At 64.5% G+C, this 12770-nt stretch overlaps 1 protein-coding gene across 4 annotated transcripts; it reads left to right on the top strand.

Moving 5' to 3' along the window:
* Positions 1-3720: 3720 nt before the first annotated feature.
* TMEM250 (transmembrane protein 250) lies at positions 3721-7849 on the top strand. Of its 4 annotated transcripts, none has more exons than XM_064580108.1 (2): positions 3721-3820; positions 5602-7849. In XM_064580108.1, the coding sequence occupies exon 2, from the start codon at positions 5652-5654 to the stop codon at positions 6138-6140; it is 489 nt and encodes a 162-aa protein (XP_064436178.1). In that variant the 5' UTR covers positions 3721-3820; positions 5602-5651; the 3' UTR covers positions 6141-7849. The 4 variants fall into 4 exon arrangements, with proteins under 4 accessions (XP_064436178.1, XP_045739457.1, XP_064436179.1 ...); XM_045883501.3 differs by lacking the exon at positions 3721-3820 and adding an exon at positions 4245-4349; XM_064580109.1 differs by lacking the exon at positions 3721-3820 and adding an exon at positions 4275-4353.
* Positions 7850-12770: the final 4921 nt, after the last annotated feature.

Below are 12770 nucleotides of genomic sequence, written 5' to 3'. Positions count from 1 at the left end.
AGCAGGCCTGCTGAGAGAACAGAGGATCTGTCTCTCTGTCCCTCCTGCTCTGGTCCACACCCCGGCCAGGGAACCAACATCCAAAGATGAATGCTTCCGCCGGCATTCGGGCCAGCACGGCACAGAGACCCCGTCCAGGCCTGCCCCTGCCCACGGGGACCTGAGTAAGGGGCTGGGCCCCACACACAGGTTGTGACTGACGTGCTCGGGAGACAGACGACAGGAAGGGCTCGGCGTGGCCGGTGCTCACCGCTCAGAGCTGTGCCGGTCACCTGCGGCTGCCCGACAGGTGGTCCCGGGACAGGACGGCTTAACAGAGTGACAGACGCGTGTGTTCGTTCACCAGGGCGGCCGTCACAGGGCACCAGAGACCCCGGCTCGAGCCGCGGAAGCGTACTCCGTCACCTCCCCGAGGCCGGCCGCACGCCTGAGATCCGGGTGGGCAGGGCAGGGCTCCCCCGGAGGCCTCCCGCCTGCGCCTGCCGGCTTCCCCAGTGAGCGCCCGAGAGAGCGCAAGGTGGGGCTGCAGTGCACTCCGTGGCCTGGCCTGGGCGTCCCACTGCCACGTCTGCCACGTGGGCCAGCCGGCCCGGTATGCGCCGGGGGTCTGCCACCGGGCGGCTCCCTCAGCAACAGCGAGCAGCAGCGCCCGCTTCACACCTCGGGGCAAGGTCGAGGCCTGTGTGTTACCAGCACCACTTTACAGATGAGGAGACCGAGGTCCAGAGAGGTGGATGCCTTTGCCCACGGCTCGAAAGCGGTAGAGCCGAAGCTGCCCTGGGCGGGCGAGGCCTCGGCCTCACTGCCCCATTAATGCCATCTCTCGTTTCCACAGCGACCAACCTCCGGGCGCATCCAACGGGCCCTTGTGACCTACGGCAGGTGGTTTCCGCCCCGAGGAGAGGAGCACCCTCTGGGCTCACGGAGGTGGACGGGGGGACTCACAGCAGCAACGGGAGATGCTGGGGGCTGTTAGCGGGGCACGCTGCCACCCCGAGGAGGCTGGAGCTGTGCAGCCAAAACCCCGTAGGGACAGGGCCGCCGGTCAGACAAGTAGAGGTCGGCCAGAGTGCCAGACCCCACAGGGATGCCCGCAGGACGTCGGGCGGAGGCGGCTCAGTGTGCTTGTCACCCAGCAGCCACCCGGGGGTGCTGGACTCGCCCCGGGGGTCGGAGTCAGGCCTGACAAGCAGCATTCTCTCCCCGTTTGTGAAGTGGGGGCAAGGCTGCTTGCTGTCAGGTGGTTACGAGGATTCGAAACGACGTGTTCCACTCAGACCATTTGGTAACGGACCCCCCCGAACCTAGTACTGAAAAACACCAATATTTTCCCTTGGTCACAGAGTCTGCAGGCCGGCATCCGGACATGGCCCACAGGCTTCTCTGCTCAGTGCCGTCTGGGGTCTCGGCCCCAGTCCTGTGGCTCCCCCACCCACCTGCACTCCTGCCCTCACAGGGGCGATGCCCCCGGCCAGGCGCTCAGATGCGCGGGGTACTGGAGCACCCCCCAACGGCCTCTCCAAACGTGCGCCCCACAAGACCACCACACGCCCCACACGTGCTCCTCACAGAGACCCTGAGGGCCCTCCATGTAACACCCCACAGGCCACACACGTGGCTGCCCACGTGCCCCTGGCACAGGGCCCACGTAACCCCACATGACCCATATATCCCCCTGCAATGAATCCCTCCATATGGCCTCCCTCAGTGCCCACAGTGTGGCCCGTACATGACCACATGTCGGCCACACGACTCCCACGTGGCCATCTTACTAAGCCCCCATGTGCTACCCACATGCTTGCTCCATGGAACCACCACAGAGCCCTCCATATTTCCACTCTTACCTGCATTGCTACCACATGCCTGCCACGTGGCCCAAGGTGACCCCCACTGGACCCACGCGTGCCCCACAAGCCCCTCCATACTACCTCCCTTACATGCTTCCAGCATGGCCCACACGTGACCACCACGTGATCACAAGAGACTCCTTTGCTCACAGGTCTGCTGCCTTCCCCAGACACTCGAAGGCTGTGCTCGAAGGGCTCGGCCCCAGATCCCCCCGCATGGTCTCCCCACATGCCCACCACATGCACCTCACCCACCTGTCACGTGGCCCCCCCGTGGCCCAGTGTCTACCAGCTCAGTAGCTGGGTGCTGGGAGGGAGCATTAGGACATTGGGGTGGGAGGTGTCTTCTGATCCAACCCTGGAAATGGCACGGGGTCCCCTGGGCCTCAGCACCTGGTTGCTAAGGCAGCCCGGAGCCAGGCGGCGGGAATTCCAGCCCATGCTGCGAGGTGACTGTGGGAGTGTGTATGAGGACCATGGAGACTGAGCCCCTCTGGGAGCTGGGGGGGCTCGCTCAGGCCTCCGAACTGGGGCAAGCACGCCCTCTGGAGTCCCTGTGATGAGGCCCCCCGCCCCCAGCACACACAACAGCAAATGTCAGTGTTACTGTGAGTTTGACGTCATACTTCACCCCTGCCAAGGACGGGTGAGTTAAAACATGACCCGAAGGGTGACACCGCTCCTCCCCTTGTTTAAAGTGGGGAGCAGGGCCCAACAAACCTTACAAAGGCCAAAGGGTAGAGGTTCTCAGGTTTGTGGGCCATTGGGTCTCTTCTCGGGAGGCCACTCCATTCTACCATGGTAGCTCGAGAGCAGCCCCAGACAACACAGGAGCGGGCTGGGGGGCACGCTGATTTTAAGGCCCTGCCTTGAAGCTTCCAATGGACTCACCCTTGCTCCAGTCCTTCCTACCCGCAGAGCCGGTGGCCAGCTCCGCAGCAACACCAACACCGTCCCAGCAGGTGGCGCCCGGCCACTGCCCACCGCCCAGCCCCTGCGGGGAAGCCTGGGGAGTGGGCTACTTGGGGGGATGGACAGCAAGATTGGGATCCCCACTAGACCCCCAAACGAGGACCTGCACACAAACACAGCACGCGTCGGAGGCTTCCCCTGGCCCCGCCACCAAGGCAGTCCCGAGGACACAGCCCCCTCCTCATGCTCAGGGCTCCTTTACCTGGTAGTGGTAAGGCTGCAGGTGTGTTTCTAGCGTCTTAACATAGAGAAGCAACACAGCGTATCGGACCCTGTGGCCAGAAGCACTGTTCTGCGAAGCTTCTGGAGTTGTTTAAACACGTGTGTGTGTGGACAGGACCACAAAGAAGAAATAGGTCTTCCAGTGGCCGTGGTGAGAAAACTGAGCAGATGGAGGACATAGGTCTATAAACGAATCTTTGCAGTCTGGGGAGGGAAGAGAGGTAGGGCTGAGAGCAAGCAGGATCCCCCCCACACACACTCAGGAAGGGTATGGGTGCCAGGGAAGGGTGGTACATGGTTGGACGCAGCTTTTAGAGGAGGGGTTAATTGGGGTCTTGAAGGCTGGGTAGGAGCTCGGCAAGCAGAGAAGGAGCAGAGGAACAGAATAAGTAAGTGTGAACGGACAGGTCATGTATGAGAACAACGGGACCTCCTCACAGAGCTAAGGAGGGGGCCTGTATGGGGTGTCCCAAGGGGGAGAGGGCTGGACGGGGGGCTGGAGAGGAAAACCACCACCCCAGGGCCGCCTATGGAGCACGGAGCTACTGCAGAAACGCAGCCTGCAAAAAAGGCTGCATTTTAAGAAATATTTCTTAAAATAGCCTCCTTTTCTCCCATCTTCTGCTGCCCCTTCACAGTTGCTCCGGACTTTTCAAAGCTCTCCTGCTCCTTCTGCATCCTGACCCTGCCAGATCCTCCTCCCCAGAGGGGCGGGAGCAGAAAAGCCAGGACCACACGAGCCAGGAGCCACGAAACGGGGATGGGGTGCGGGGAACCTGGTAAGGTTAGGGTGCGGCGGGCTGGGGGACCTGGGGTTAGGGCTGGGGAGGCGGCAGGCGGGCAGCGCGGAGGGACAGACTGGCGGCCAGCCTGGAGGAGGGCAGCGTCCCGGCGCCGGGCCGGGAAGGGTGCCTGGGCGGCTGGCCTCCAGCCTCCGGGCACAGGGAGCCGCATCTACGAGGGAGCGACCCGGAACCCAGTGTCTCCGCGATCCTGACACCCAGCCGGGCTGAAACACTTCAACAAGTCCGCACTTGTCCGGGGAAGGGGCAACCCCGGGCGCGGCGGCAGCAGTCGGCCGGCCCCCGCCTCCCCGGTGCCCTCCCCCCACCCCCCGCGGCCCCCACAGGCGGCAGCAGCCCCGCGGGTCGCGGACACGTGAGGGCGCCGCGGCGCGTGCGCGGAGGGGGTGCCCGTGGCCCGCACGCGCAGGCCCACAACGTGCGCCTGCGCAAGGCAGCTGAGCTGCTGGCGGCGTACGCGGGACGGGAGACGGGCGGCAGCGTTAAGTCCCGCGCGCGCACGCAGGCACGTAAGCACGCACGCCCTGGGGTAGCGTCGAGTTCCGGCTGCTCAGAGCGGCTCCGAGCCGGGGAAGGGAGGCGCTTTCCGTGTCGGCGCGGGCGGAGGGGCGGGAGGGGAGTCCTACGGTGGCCGCGCAGGGACGGCGCTACGGCTCCCACGCTGGGCCAAACGCTGCCGGCTGCGGGGCGCACGGGCCCCGGGCCCTTCGGGGCGGCCTCGGGCGGGGACGCGTGAGCGGCCGGGCCTCGCAGCCGCCGCGCCGTGGGCACCATGCGGCCGCCCTGCTCCTGGAGCCCCGTGTGCCGGGGGGGCCCGCAGGCCCGGCCGCCCGCACCGCCGGCCTCCCCCGGCGCCCGCGCGGAGAGGGCACCTGGTGAGCGGCGGGCGGCCCTGCCCCGGGGTGGCGGGCGGCCACCGTGTGCCCGGGCTCGCGGGTCCTTGCCGGTGCCCGCCGCCTGCCCGCCCCGGGAGCCCGCGGCGCGGACGCTGGGGGGCCCGTGCGCGGCGGCGGCGGCGGGCGCAGGGGGGCGGGACGCGACGGCAGGGAGCCATGCGGGGTCCTGCAGACGTGGCCCGGAGGTGCGGGCCGGACCGAGGCAAGCGCGCGGAGCTGCTTGGCGCTGTCAGACCAGGCTCTGCCCGAGCCTGCCGGGAGGGCTGGACGCGCCCGGCCCCCGCCCCCGCGACCCCGGGGTCCCCGCGGCACGCCCCTGGCCGAGGCCGTGGGATGTGCCTCCAGAGCCCGCGATCCACTCGACTGCCCTGCTTTTCCACATCCTGTACCTGCAGGGTTTCCCACGCGCGAGTTGTTTCTCTCACCAGAGAGCCACTGGGTGTTTCTCCTTTCCTGGCACCCAGTCTGTAGGCCTGTGATGGCATCTGCCTGCCAGGCGTGGTCACCAGCCTCCCCCAGCACGCGCGGGAGCCCAGCGCTGTGGGCGGCCCTGTTTGGCAGGGCAGGGATGGGAGGGTGAGCGAAGCTGCGGCGGGTTACGCCTGGGGAGCCACAGCGCCAGGGCTCAGGCTCAGCAGGTGCCCCGGGACCCCGCTGTCTGGTCTGCAGCACTTGGCTCGCAGGATGCCGAAGGGAACGCCTCCATCTGCGGCCTGCGCCTTTGAAGTGTCCTCGTCGCGCTCGTGGCAAGAGCAGCCCCCGGGGCACGAGAGGAGTGGGAGCGGCTTCAGTGCGGCCGGGGCTGGCTGATGTCCCAGGACGGGGCACCTGCCACAGCGCCTCTCTCTCACTTTCCTGCAGGCCGCCGCATCCCCCAGGGCTCAGCTGCTGGCTTCCAGGCCTAGGTGCCCATGACGCCTATGCTGACCACTGCCTGGACACCACCGCTGCCCCAAGCTAGCACCACCGCCCGGGCCCCAATGCCGGTCATGCCCATCCCGCGGCGGGTGCGCTCCTTCCACGGCCCGCACACCACCTGCCTGCACGCAGCCTGCGGGCCGGCGCGCACCTCCCGCCTGGCGCGCACGAAGTACAACAACTTCGACGTGTACATCCGGGCGCGCTGGCTGTACGGCTTCATCCGCTTCCTGCTCTACTTCAGCTGCAGCCTCTTCACGGCCACGCTGTGGGGCGCGCTGGCCGCGCTCTTCTGCCTGCAGTACCTGGGCGTGCGCGTCCTCCTGCGCTTCCAGCTGAAGCTCTCGGTGCTGCTGCTGCTGCTGGGCCGCCGGCGCGTGGATTTCCGCCTGCTCAACGAGCTGCTCATCTACGGCATCCGAGTGACGGTGCTGCTGGTGGGGGGCCTGGGCTGGTGCTTCATGGTCTTCGTGGACATGTGAGGGCCCCCGTGGGCCTGGGCTCTGGGTGTGTTTACTGCGGCCCTGTTCTGTTCTTGAGGGGGGAGGTCAGGCTTCTGCTCTTTCCAGCCCGTCTTGCGGGTGGGTCTGAAGACCGTCCACCTCCGGCCGTGGGTCTGGGCGCGGGTGCTGAGACTGTTCTGCGAAGGGGACGCTGGCGCCCCCTCTGCTGCTGGTTTTCCGCTCCAACCCTCCGCGTGTTCATGTAGGTACAGCGCCTCACTGGCCGCCTGCCCTCACTTTTCCAGGCTGGCCAGGGTGAGGCCCGCTGGCCCCGTCTGCTCTTGGAGAGCCTCTGTGTCCCTCCTCCTGGCCAGCCACACGGCCCCTGCCCCGGCCTTAGGGAAGTGCCGATGGACCACACCGCCGCGAAGCTGATCACTGCCCTGGGCCACCCAAGTCCTGGCACAGCTCACGGGCCCTCCGTCTGCCCCCCTGAGTCCCAGGCCAGGCTTCAGGGCCATGTTGGTTTGCTTAGATGCAGGCAAGTGGGAGTCACGGGCAGCCTTGGCAGGTTCCCAGATCAGGGGCCAGCCCGGGGTGCAGGGCAGATCTGTTTTCCTCTGGGGCAGGTTTGTTGAAAACGTCAAGCAGGATGCCATAGTCTCTTCAAGTGTGGATATGTGAGGAGGTACCTTAACTCCTTTCTGGCTGGTGGGGGGGAGTGGAGCTTTGGCCTCTCTTCCTCTGAGGGATGGCTAGAATTGAAACGTGCATATTGGGAGCTGACGCGCCACAGCCTCTGTGCGTGCGCCATGGAAACGTGAGCCAGGCTTCTGTTGAAAGAGCACCTCTTAGGGGTATGCGTGTGCACTGGGGCGGGCTGCCCCTGTGTTCCCGCCCTGGGGCTCCTGGAGCAGCTGCAGATTGACAGGCAGAACTGAATGTGGGGCTGCAAAGAGCAAAGGGCCTGTTGGTGCAGCCGGGGGCCAATGTCTTGCCCAGACCCTTTGCTTCTCTGTCAGAGGAGGAGAGGGTGGCCCGGTGGCTCAGTAGTCACCATGGGTCTCCTCGGCAGGTGAGAAGCCGCTTTGAATAATTGTGCTGGGACAACAGGCATAGACCGGGGACAGGACACAGCCCCATCCTGGGGGTGACAGACCCCCACTCATCCCAAGTTGTCCCCACCCCCATCCCCTGGGCATGGGCAGCGGTCCCTATGACCCCGCGTGGCCAGGCAGTCCAGTGGCCAGGGGAGCTGTCGGAAGTTGGTGTCACGGGAAGAAGAACCCAAATCAGGTAGAAAAAGCAAAGAAAGCTTGGCTGTAAACCATGGTTTTTTATTTGTAGCCAGCTTCTATCCAGTGATTGTCCACTTGGGGACAGCGGGAAGGCTCCTTGGGCGAAGTTCTTTCTCGCCTTGAGTCTGTCCTAGTTCCCTGGACGGCAGGCGGGGAGCTGACCTGCGTGGATCCCCCTTCTCAGCGCCACAGAGAATCTTTTGCACTAAATCATGCTGTTTCCTAAAAGTTTTGTTTTGTGTTAACTCAGATTCCCCCAAAGCTCCCGTCACTGAGGTGGACACCTGTCCACGCCGTCAGGATGGCAGGAGGGGTCTGGCCGTGCCACCTTGAATGTCGTTGCGGCCACGTGAGGAACTGGCACGTTGAACACAAAGATGCTCGGTGTCTCGAGTGCCTGTTACATTCTTTATGAAATGAGCCACCTGCATTAAACTTATTTTTTTAACACGTTGATGGAGTGATTGCTTAAAGCTCAAAAACTTTATTCTCTCTCTAAGGGTCTAACTGACCAAAAATGCCACAGAAGGCGTCTCTCCCAGGTAAAATTGGGAACGCTTTAATTTTTTTTTTAAGATTTTATTTATTTGACAGTGAGAGAGCGAGCACAAGCAGAGGGAGAGACAGAGGGAGAGGGAGAAGCAGGCTCCCCACTGAGCAGGGAGCCTGATGCGGGCCTCGATCCCAGGACCCTGGGATCATGACCTGAGTGAGGGCAGACCCTTAACTGACTGAGCCACCCAGGCGCCCCCAAATCGGGAACGCTTTAAAGCAGGCATCCGTGATGCCAGGGAAGGAGCAGACGTGCTGGGCTTCAGGGGGCCCACCTTGACCTTGCAGCCAGGGGCTCGGTCAGGATGGCAGGGACAGTGTGGCCGCCCGGCAGCGGGTCCTGGCGAGGTCCCCGGGGCCAGGAACTAGGTCACAGAACTGAGTGTACAGCGTGAGCTCCGTCTCAGGGGAAGATACGTGTGTGCGGAGAAGACACTGGCTGAAAACCAAAGTTGTGGTTCCTGTTGAACTGAACACACTTGGAAAAACAAGAGACACATTATTACTTAGTATCTTTATTTTGTAAAGGTCTCCGAGCTCCCGTGCGGGGACACTCCTGGTCCTCGCTGCTGACGACGATGCCCCTGCACGCTGTCACGCTGGCCAGAAAGTGCCACGGAAAGGCAGCCGGTCTGCCGTTTCTCGGACTTGGTGGAACTGGGTGTTTTCTCGGAAGAAAACAGTCCAAGTCGTTTTGGGGTTTAGCTTTTGGTGGCAGAGTTGGTAAAGTCCCCGAAAGCGGCGGAGGCAGCTCAGGAGATGCAGTTCATGCCGCCAGGGGGGCACTGCCCGTCCTCGGGCCGGGGTGAGCTCGGCGCACGTGCCTCCAGGCATGGGTGGCAGTGGCCCAGCCGACTGTCCTGGGCGGTCCTCACCATGCCAGAGCCTCGAGGGCGCCCGCCTCCCCGGCCATTTCCTGTTTGAGGTGAGCGTGAGCCCTCCTCCAGTGGGTGGGCCTCCTGCCGGCTCCCACCTCCAGGGCTGAAGGAACCCCACGCCCCCCCATCTGCTGGTCCTCATCTTCAAAGACAACATGCTGTGGGCCAAGCAGTGGGAGAGCAGGGGTGGGATCTGAGGTTGCAGTCAGAAGCTGCCACCCAGAGAGGGGTCTTGGCCTCAGGGCATCACACGGGGGGTGGGGGGAGCAGAGTATTTGCTCATTATGGGCTCACGTCATCAGGAAAATGGAATGACCTACGGGCCTGGAGGCTTCCGTGTGCTGTGAGGAGGCAGGGGCTGGGGGTCTGGCCAGGACAAAACCCAGCCTGAGCGCAGATCCCAGGGCCATGCTGGCAAATGCCAGGAGCTGGAGCTGGTTTAGGAAGCAGGGTTCATCTTTACAAAGCCGCCAGGCCCCAGTGGTTCCTGCTGCCTCCCTCCCCCCAAACGGCCCAGGCAGCCTTCAAGGCAGGGTTGGGGCAGGAAGTGACCTGGGACAGCCGATGTGTCAGACCAAGGGAGCTGGGAGGGCAAGGAAGACCCCTGCTGCTCGTGCACGGCCCAAGGTGGGTGAAGATGGGCCCAAGGGGGGCGGGAGGGAAAGAGAAAAGGGAAGAGAGTACCTGGAAGGTTCTGCAGGTGGTGGCAAGTGGGTCCTTGATTTGGGAGGTGGGGGTGGGGAGCTGGGGGGCTGCCGGGAGATCTCCTGGCCTGGCAGGAGGATGGCAGTCAAGGTCCGGCTGGGTCAGAGGTCAGGGTCAAGACAGAAGAGCGCAGGGGCGCCTGGGTGGCTCAGTTGGTTAAGCGACTGCCTTCGGCTCAGGTCATGATCCGGGATCGAGTCCCGCATCGGGCTCCCTGCTTGGCAGGGAGTCTGTTTCTCCCTCTGACCCTCCTCCCTCTCATGCTCTCTGTCTCTCATTCTCTCTCTCTCAAATAAAAAAAAAAAAAAAAAAGAGCGCACAGAGGGAGGGAGCGGGGGAGGAGGAAGGGGAGAAGCACTTCCCTTGAACCAAGAGGGGAGGCGCTGTGTCCCTGCGGGCAGAGCCAGGTGCTGGGGAGGCAGGAGGAAAAGCCTCAGCAGCCACACCTATGCACTCTGAGGGCCTCCCACGGCCTGACCCCTCTGTGGCCAGCATGGAGGGTGTGAGGGGCTGTCCATGGGGAGGGAAATCAGCCAGCAGGGGGGTGATGGCGAGGAGGGGTGGTGCTTTGGGAAGTTCCAGAAACCAGAAACTTACTTGAGAAAGTCTGGCCTGCAGGCCCCGGGCTGGGGTGGACGCGGCATCTCAGAAGATGCTCTCTCTGGTCCTACGGGCACTTCTGGCCGCCCCTGAGGAGGTCACACCTCGAGGGGCGGTCGGACCTCTGTGTCTTTCCCGGTCCCCCGTCCCCTCCCCCCGCAGTGGGGGCAGTCTGCCAAGGGGCCGTGGGGGAGGGGCACGCCCCCCCCCATGATGGCTGGGCAGGTGCGCCCCAGCTCTGACCAGAGGATGACCCCCAGTGCTACCGCAGAGGACAGGGCGGTCTGCTGGGGCCGGCTGCACAGATATTGATGGTCCCTGACCTTGAGAGGTCCCTGTGGCTTCCAGCGTGTGATTGGAGGAGGAAGCTAGCCGATGGCAGGCGCTCCGTGCTGATTCAGCCCTTTCTGGGCCTGAGCGAGCTTCCTTCCCTCCGCAGGGGCCAGTGCTTCTCCTTTCTCCCTCGCGGCTGCTGCTGGGAAAGGGCCTCTCTGGGCCAGCCCCCCTAGGACGGCCAGTGCCCCCGTCCCCTCGAGGCTGGCCTGCCGCTCTGCACCAGGCTGCACCCAGGAGCCCCTTTCCAGAAACCCCAGCAGGCTGGCCGCCTCCCTAACAGCTCCCAGAAGAGGGAGCGCCCCACCTCACCAGCATCCTTGCCTGGAGGAGATGGGGAGGGGTGGGGAGCGCTGATTCAGCGGCTCGTGGGCTGCGCCCCTCCCCCACAGCGGGCAGCGTGCCCAGGCTTGCTGGCAGCTGTCACCCGGGGCCTCTCGCAAAGTGGCTGTGGCGCTCGCTATGTGGCCGCCCCTGTGCTGGTGCTGGGGGAGGGCCTGCAGGAGGGTGCGTGGTGAACACAGCTACCTGTGCCCAGGCCGAAGCACGGCCTTATCCAAGAGAGGCCAGCACACCACTCCTGGCCACCAGCACGGGAGCCCAGGTCGGGCAGACCTCCTCCGCCTTTGGCCAGTTCAGCCGCATCACCTGCCTCCCTGACCTGGGGCTGGACGCTGACCCTGAGCCCTGGGCTGGGGACGGGCTGCACTGGTGGGAGCAGCCTGGGCCCGAGCCGGGCGGGGCATGAGCCGGAACCTCCTAGGGCCCAGCGTGGGTTGGGTTGCCCTCTAACTGTGGTGGGAAAAGCCCAGAGTGACAGGTGGCTGGGGTAGGCGCTGAGGGCGGACCCGGGCCCAGGCAGGTGCTGCCTTGTGAAGTGGGCCCTTCCTCAGGGTGCCCATCGGCATGAGGCAAGCGCCTGGGGAAGGGTGGGGAGCCCTGTGGGCCTGGACCCGAGGCGGGGAGTCTGGGAGGGCGGGAGAGAGGCCACCGGAAGGCGGGGGGAGGGCGACTAGGCTAGGTCGCTGGCTGGGGAGGTCCCTGTGGTTGAGCAGGGCAGGGCCTGGGGCACCCCACCCGAAAGTGGGCATCCCTCTAGAGGGGGCAGTCCTGCCCCAGCCTCCCCAGTCGGTCAGTGGGAGAGTGTCTTCAGACAAGAAACCCGAAGGCCCGTGTGCGTGCCTGAAAAGCGCACAGCCACCTCCCATCTGCTGCGTGTTGACCGCCATTCACTCCACAAGGAGGAGACTGGTGCTCCATTCTTCTTCCGGAGAATATTAATGGCTCATCCTGGCTGCAATGCCGCATGAATATTCATGCGGAAATCAATCAGTCGGGGCTGACGGTGATGTCACGGGAGAGGAGCAGTGAGGTGGCCTCCTAGGAGGCGTGTCCCTGCCACGGGGGTCGCTCCGGGTCACCTGGAGCCCAGGGGGGCCCTTTCCTTCCAGGTGCACCCAGAAGACGTGGCGCTTTTGCCGTGGATACCGCTTTCTCGGATGGGCAGGGAGTGGTGCCCTTCCTGCCCTCACTGGGGTCAGTAGAAGGGAGACACAGTCTGGAGTCCTCCCAGGGAGCCCCCCACATGCAACCCGGGGCCCGCCCTGACCCCCGCGCCCCACTGGTGGGCATGTTTCTGCCCATGTGCCGACTCAGGTGAGCAGAGACGGTGGGTTTCCGGATCTTTGCAGCGGCCCAGCCGCACCCCTGTGCCCTTGTCCTCCGGCCCCCAGGCTCTCCTCCTCCAGGACTGGAATGCTGCCCAGCCCCCGACCTGCCCTTCACCTTTCAGAGCCAAAGGGGCCTCCATGCCCTGCCTGCCCACACAGGCAGGGGCAGCCCTCAGACGATATAAATCTGAGTTTTACATGTGAATTCGTTATTTACAACAACATCCTGACTTAATGGTCACAGGAATCATTTGTATGTTTTTCAGACTGTGCTTCGATCACCCCGTCTCTGCGTTCCCGGCTCCCTGGGTGCGGCTCGAGGATCCTCCTGATGCCTCAGCCTGGGGCCGGTTCGGCCTGTGCTCAGCACCACCTGTGTGGTGCCCCTCAGGGCGGCTGCAGCCCCCTTGGACCCGCCACCCCTCCTCCCGCCGGGCCGCTGGGGTGCGCATGTGCAGGCCTGCGTGTGCGCTCACATGTGTGCATGATGCATGCGTGTTTTCCACCGCCCGAAGTTTTGAGTCCCGCCCCTGTTCGCCCCGAGAGCGGGCAGGGCAGGGCGGACTGGTGCTGGCCCCGCCTCCCTGCCCCGCTGCTCCCTCTAGGCGCTCTCAGACAGAAGGGAGGGACGCC

This window comes from Mirounga angustirostris, unplaced genomic scaffold (genome assembly GCF_029215605.1).
Source record: "Mirounga angustirostris isolate CCGP_5_RB_7025 unplaced genomic scaffold, mMirAng1.0.hap1 SCAF_15, whole genome shotgun sequence".
NCBI classification, from domain to species: Eukaryota; Metazoa; Chordata; class Mammalia; order Carnivora; family Phocidae; genus Mirounga; species Mirounga angustirostris.
This window is presented reverse-complemented; position numbering and strand designations above follow the sequence as displayed.

Excerpts from the sequence above, each read along its gene's own strand:
- TMEM250 (XM_064580108.1), top strand. The coding sequence starts at position 5,652 with ATGACGCCTATGCTGACCACTGCCTGGACACCACCGCTGCCCCAAGCT.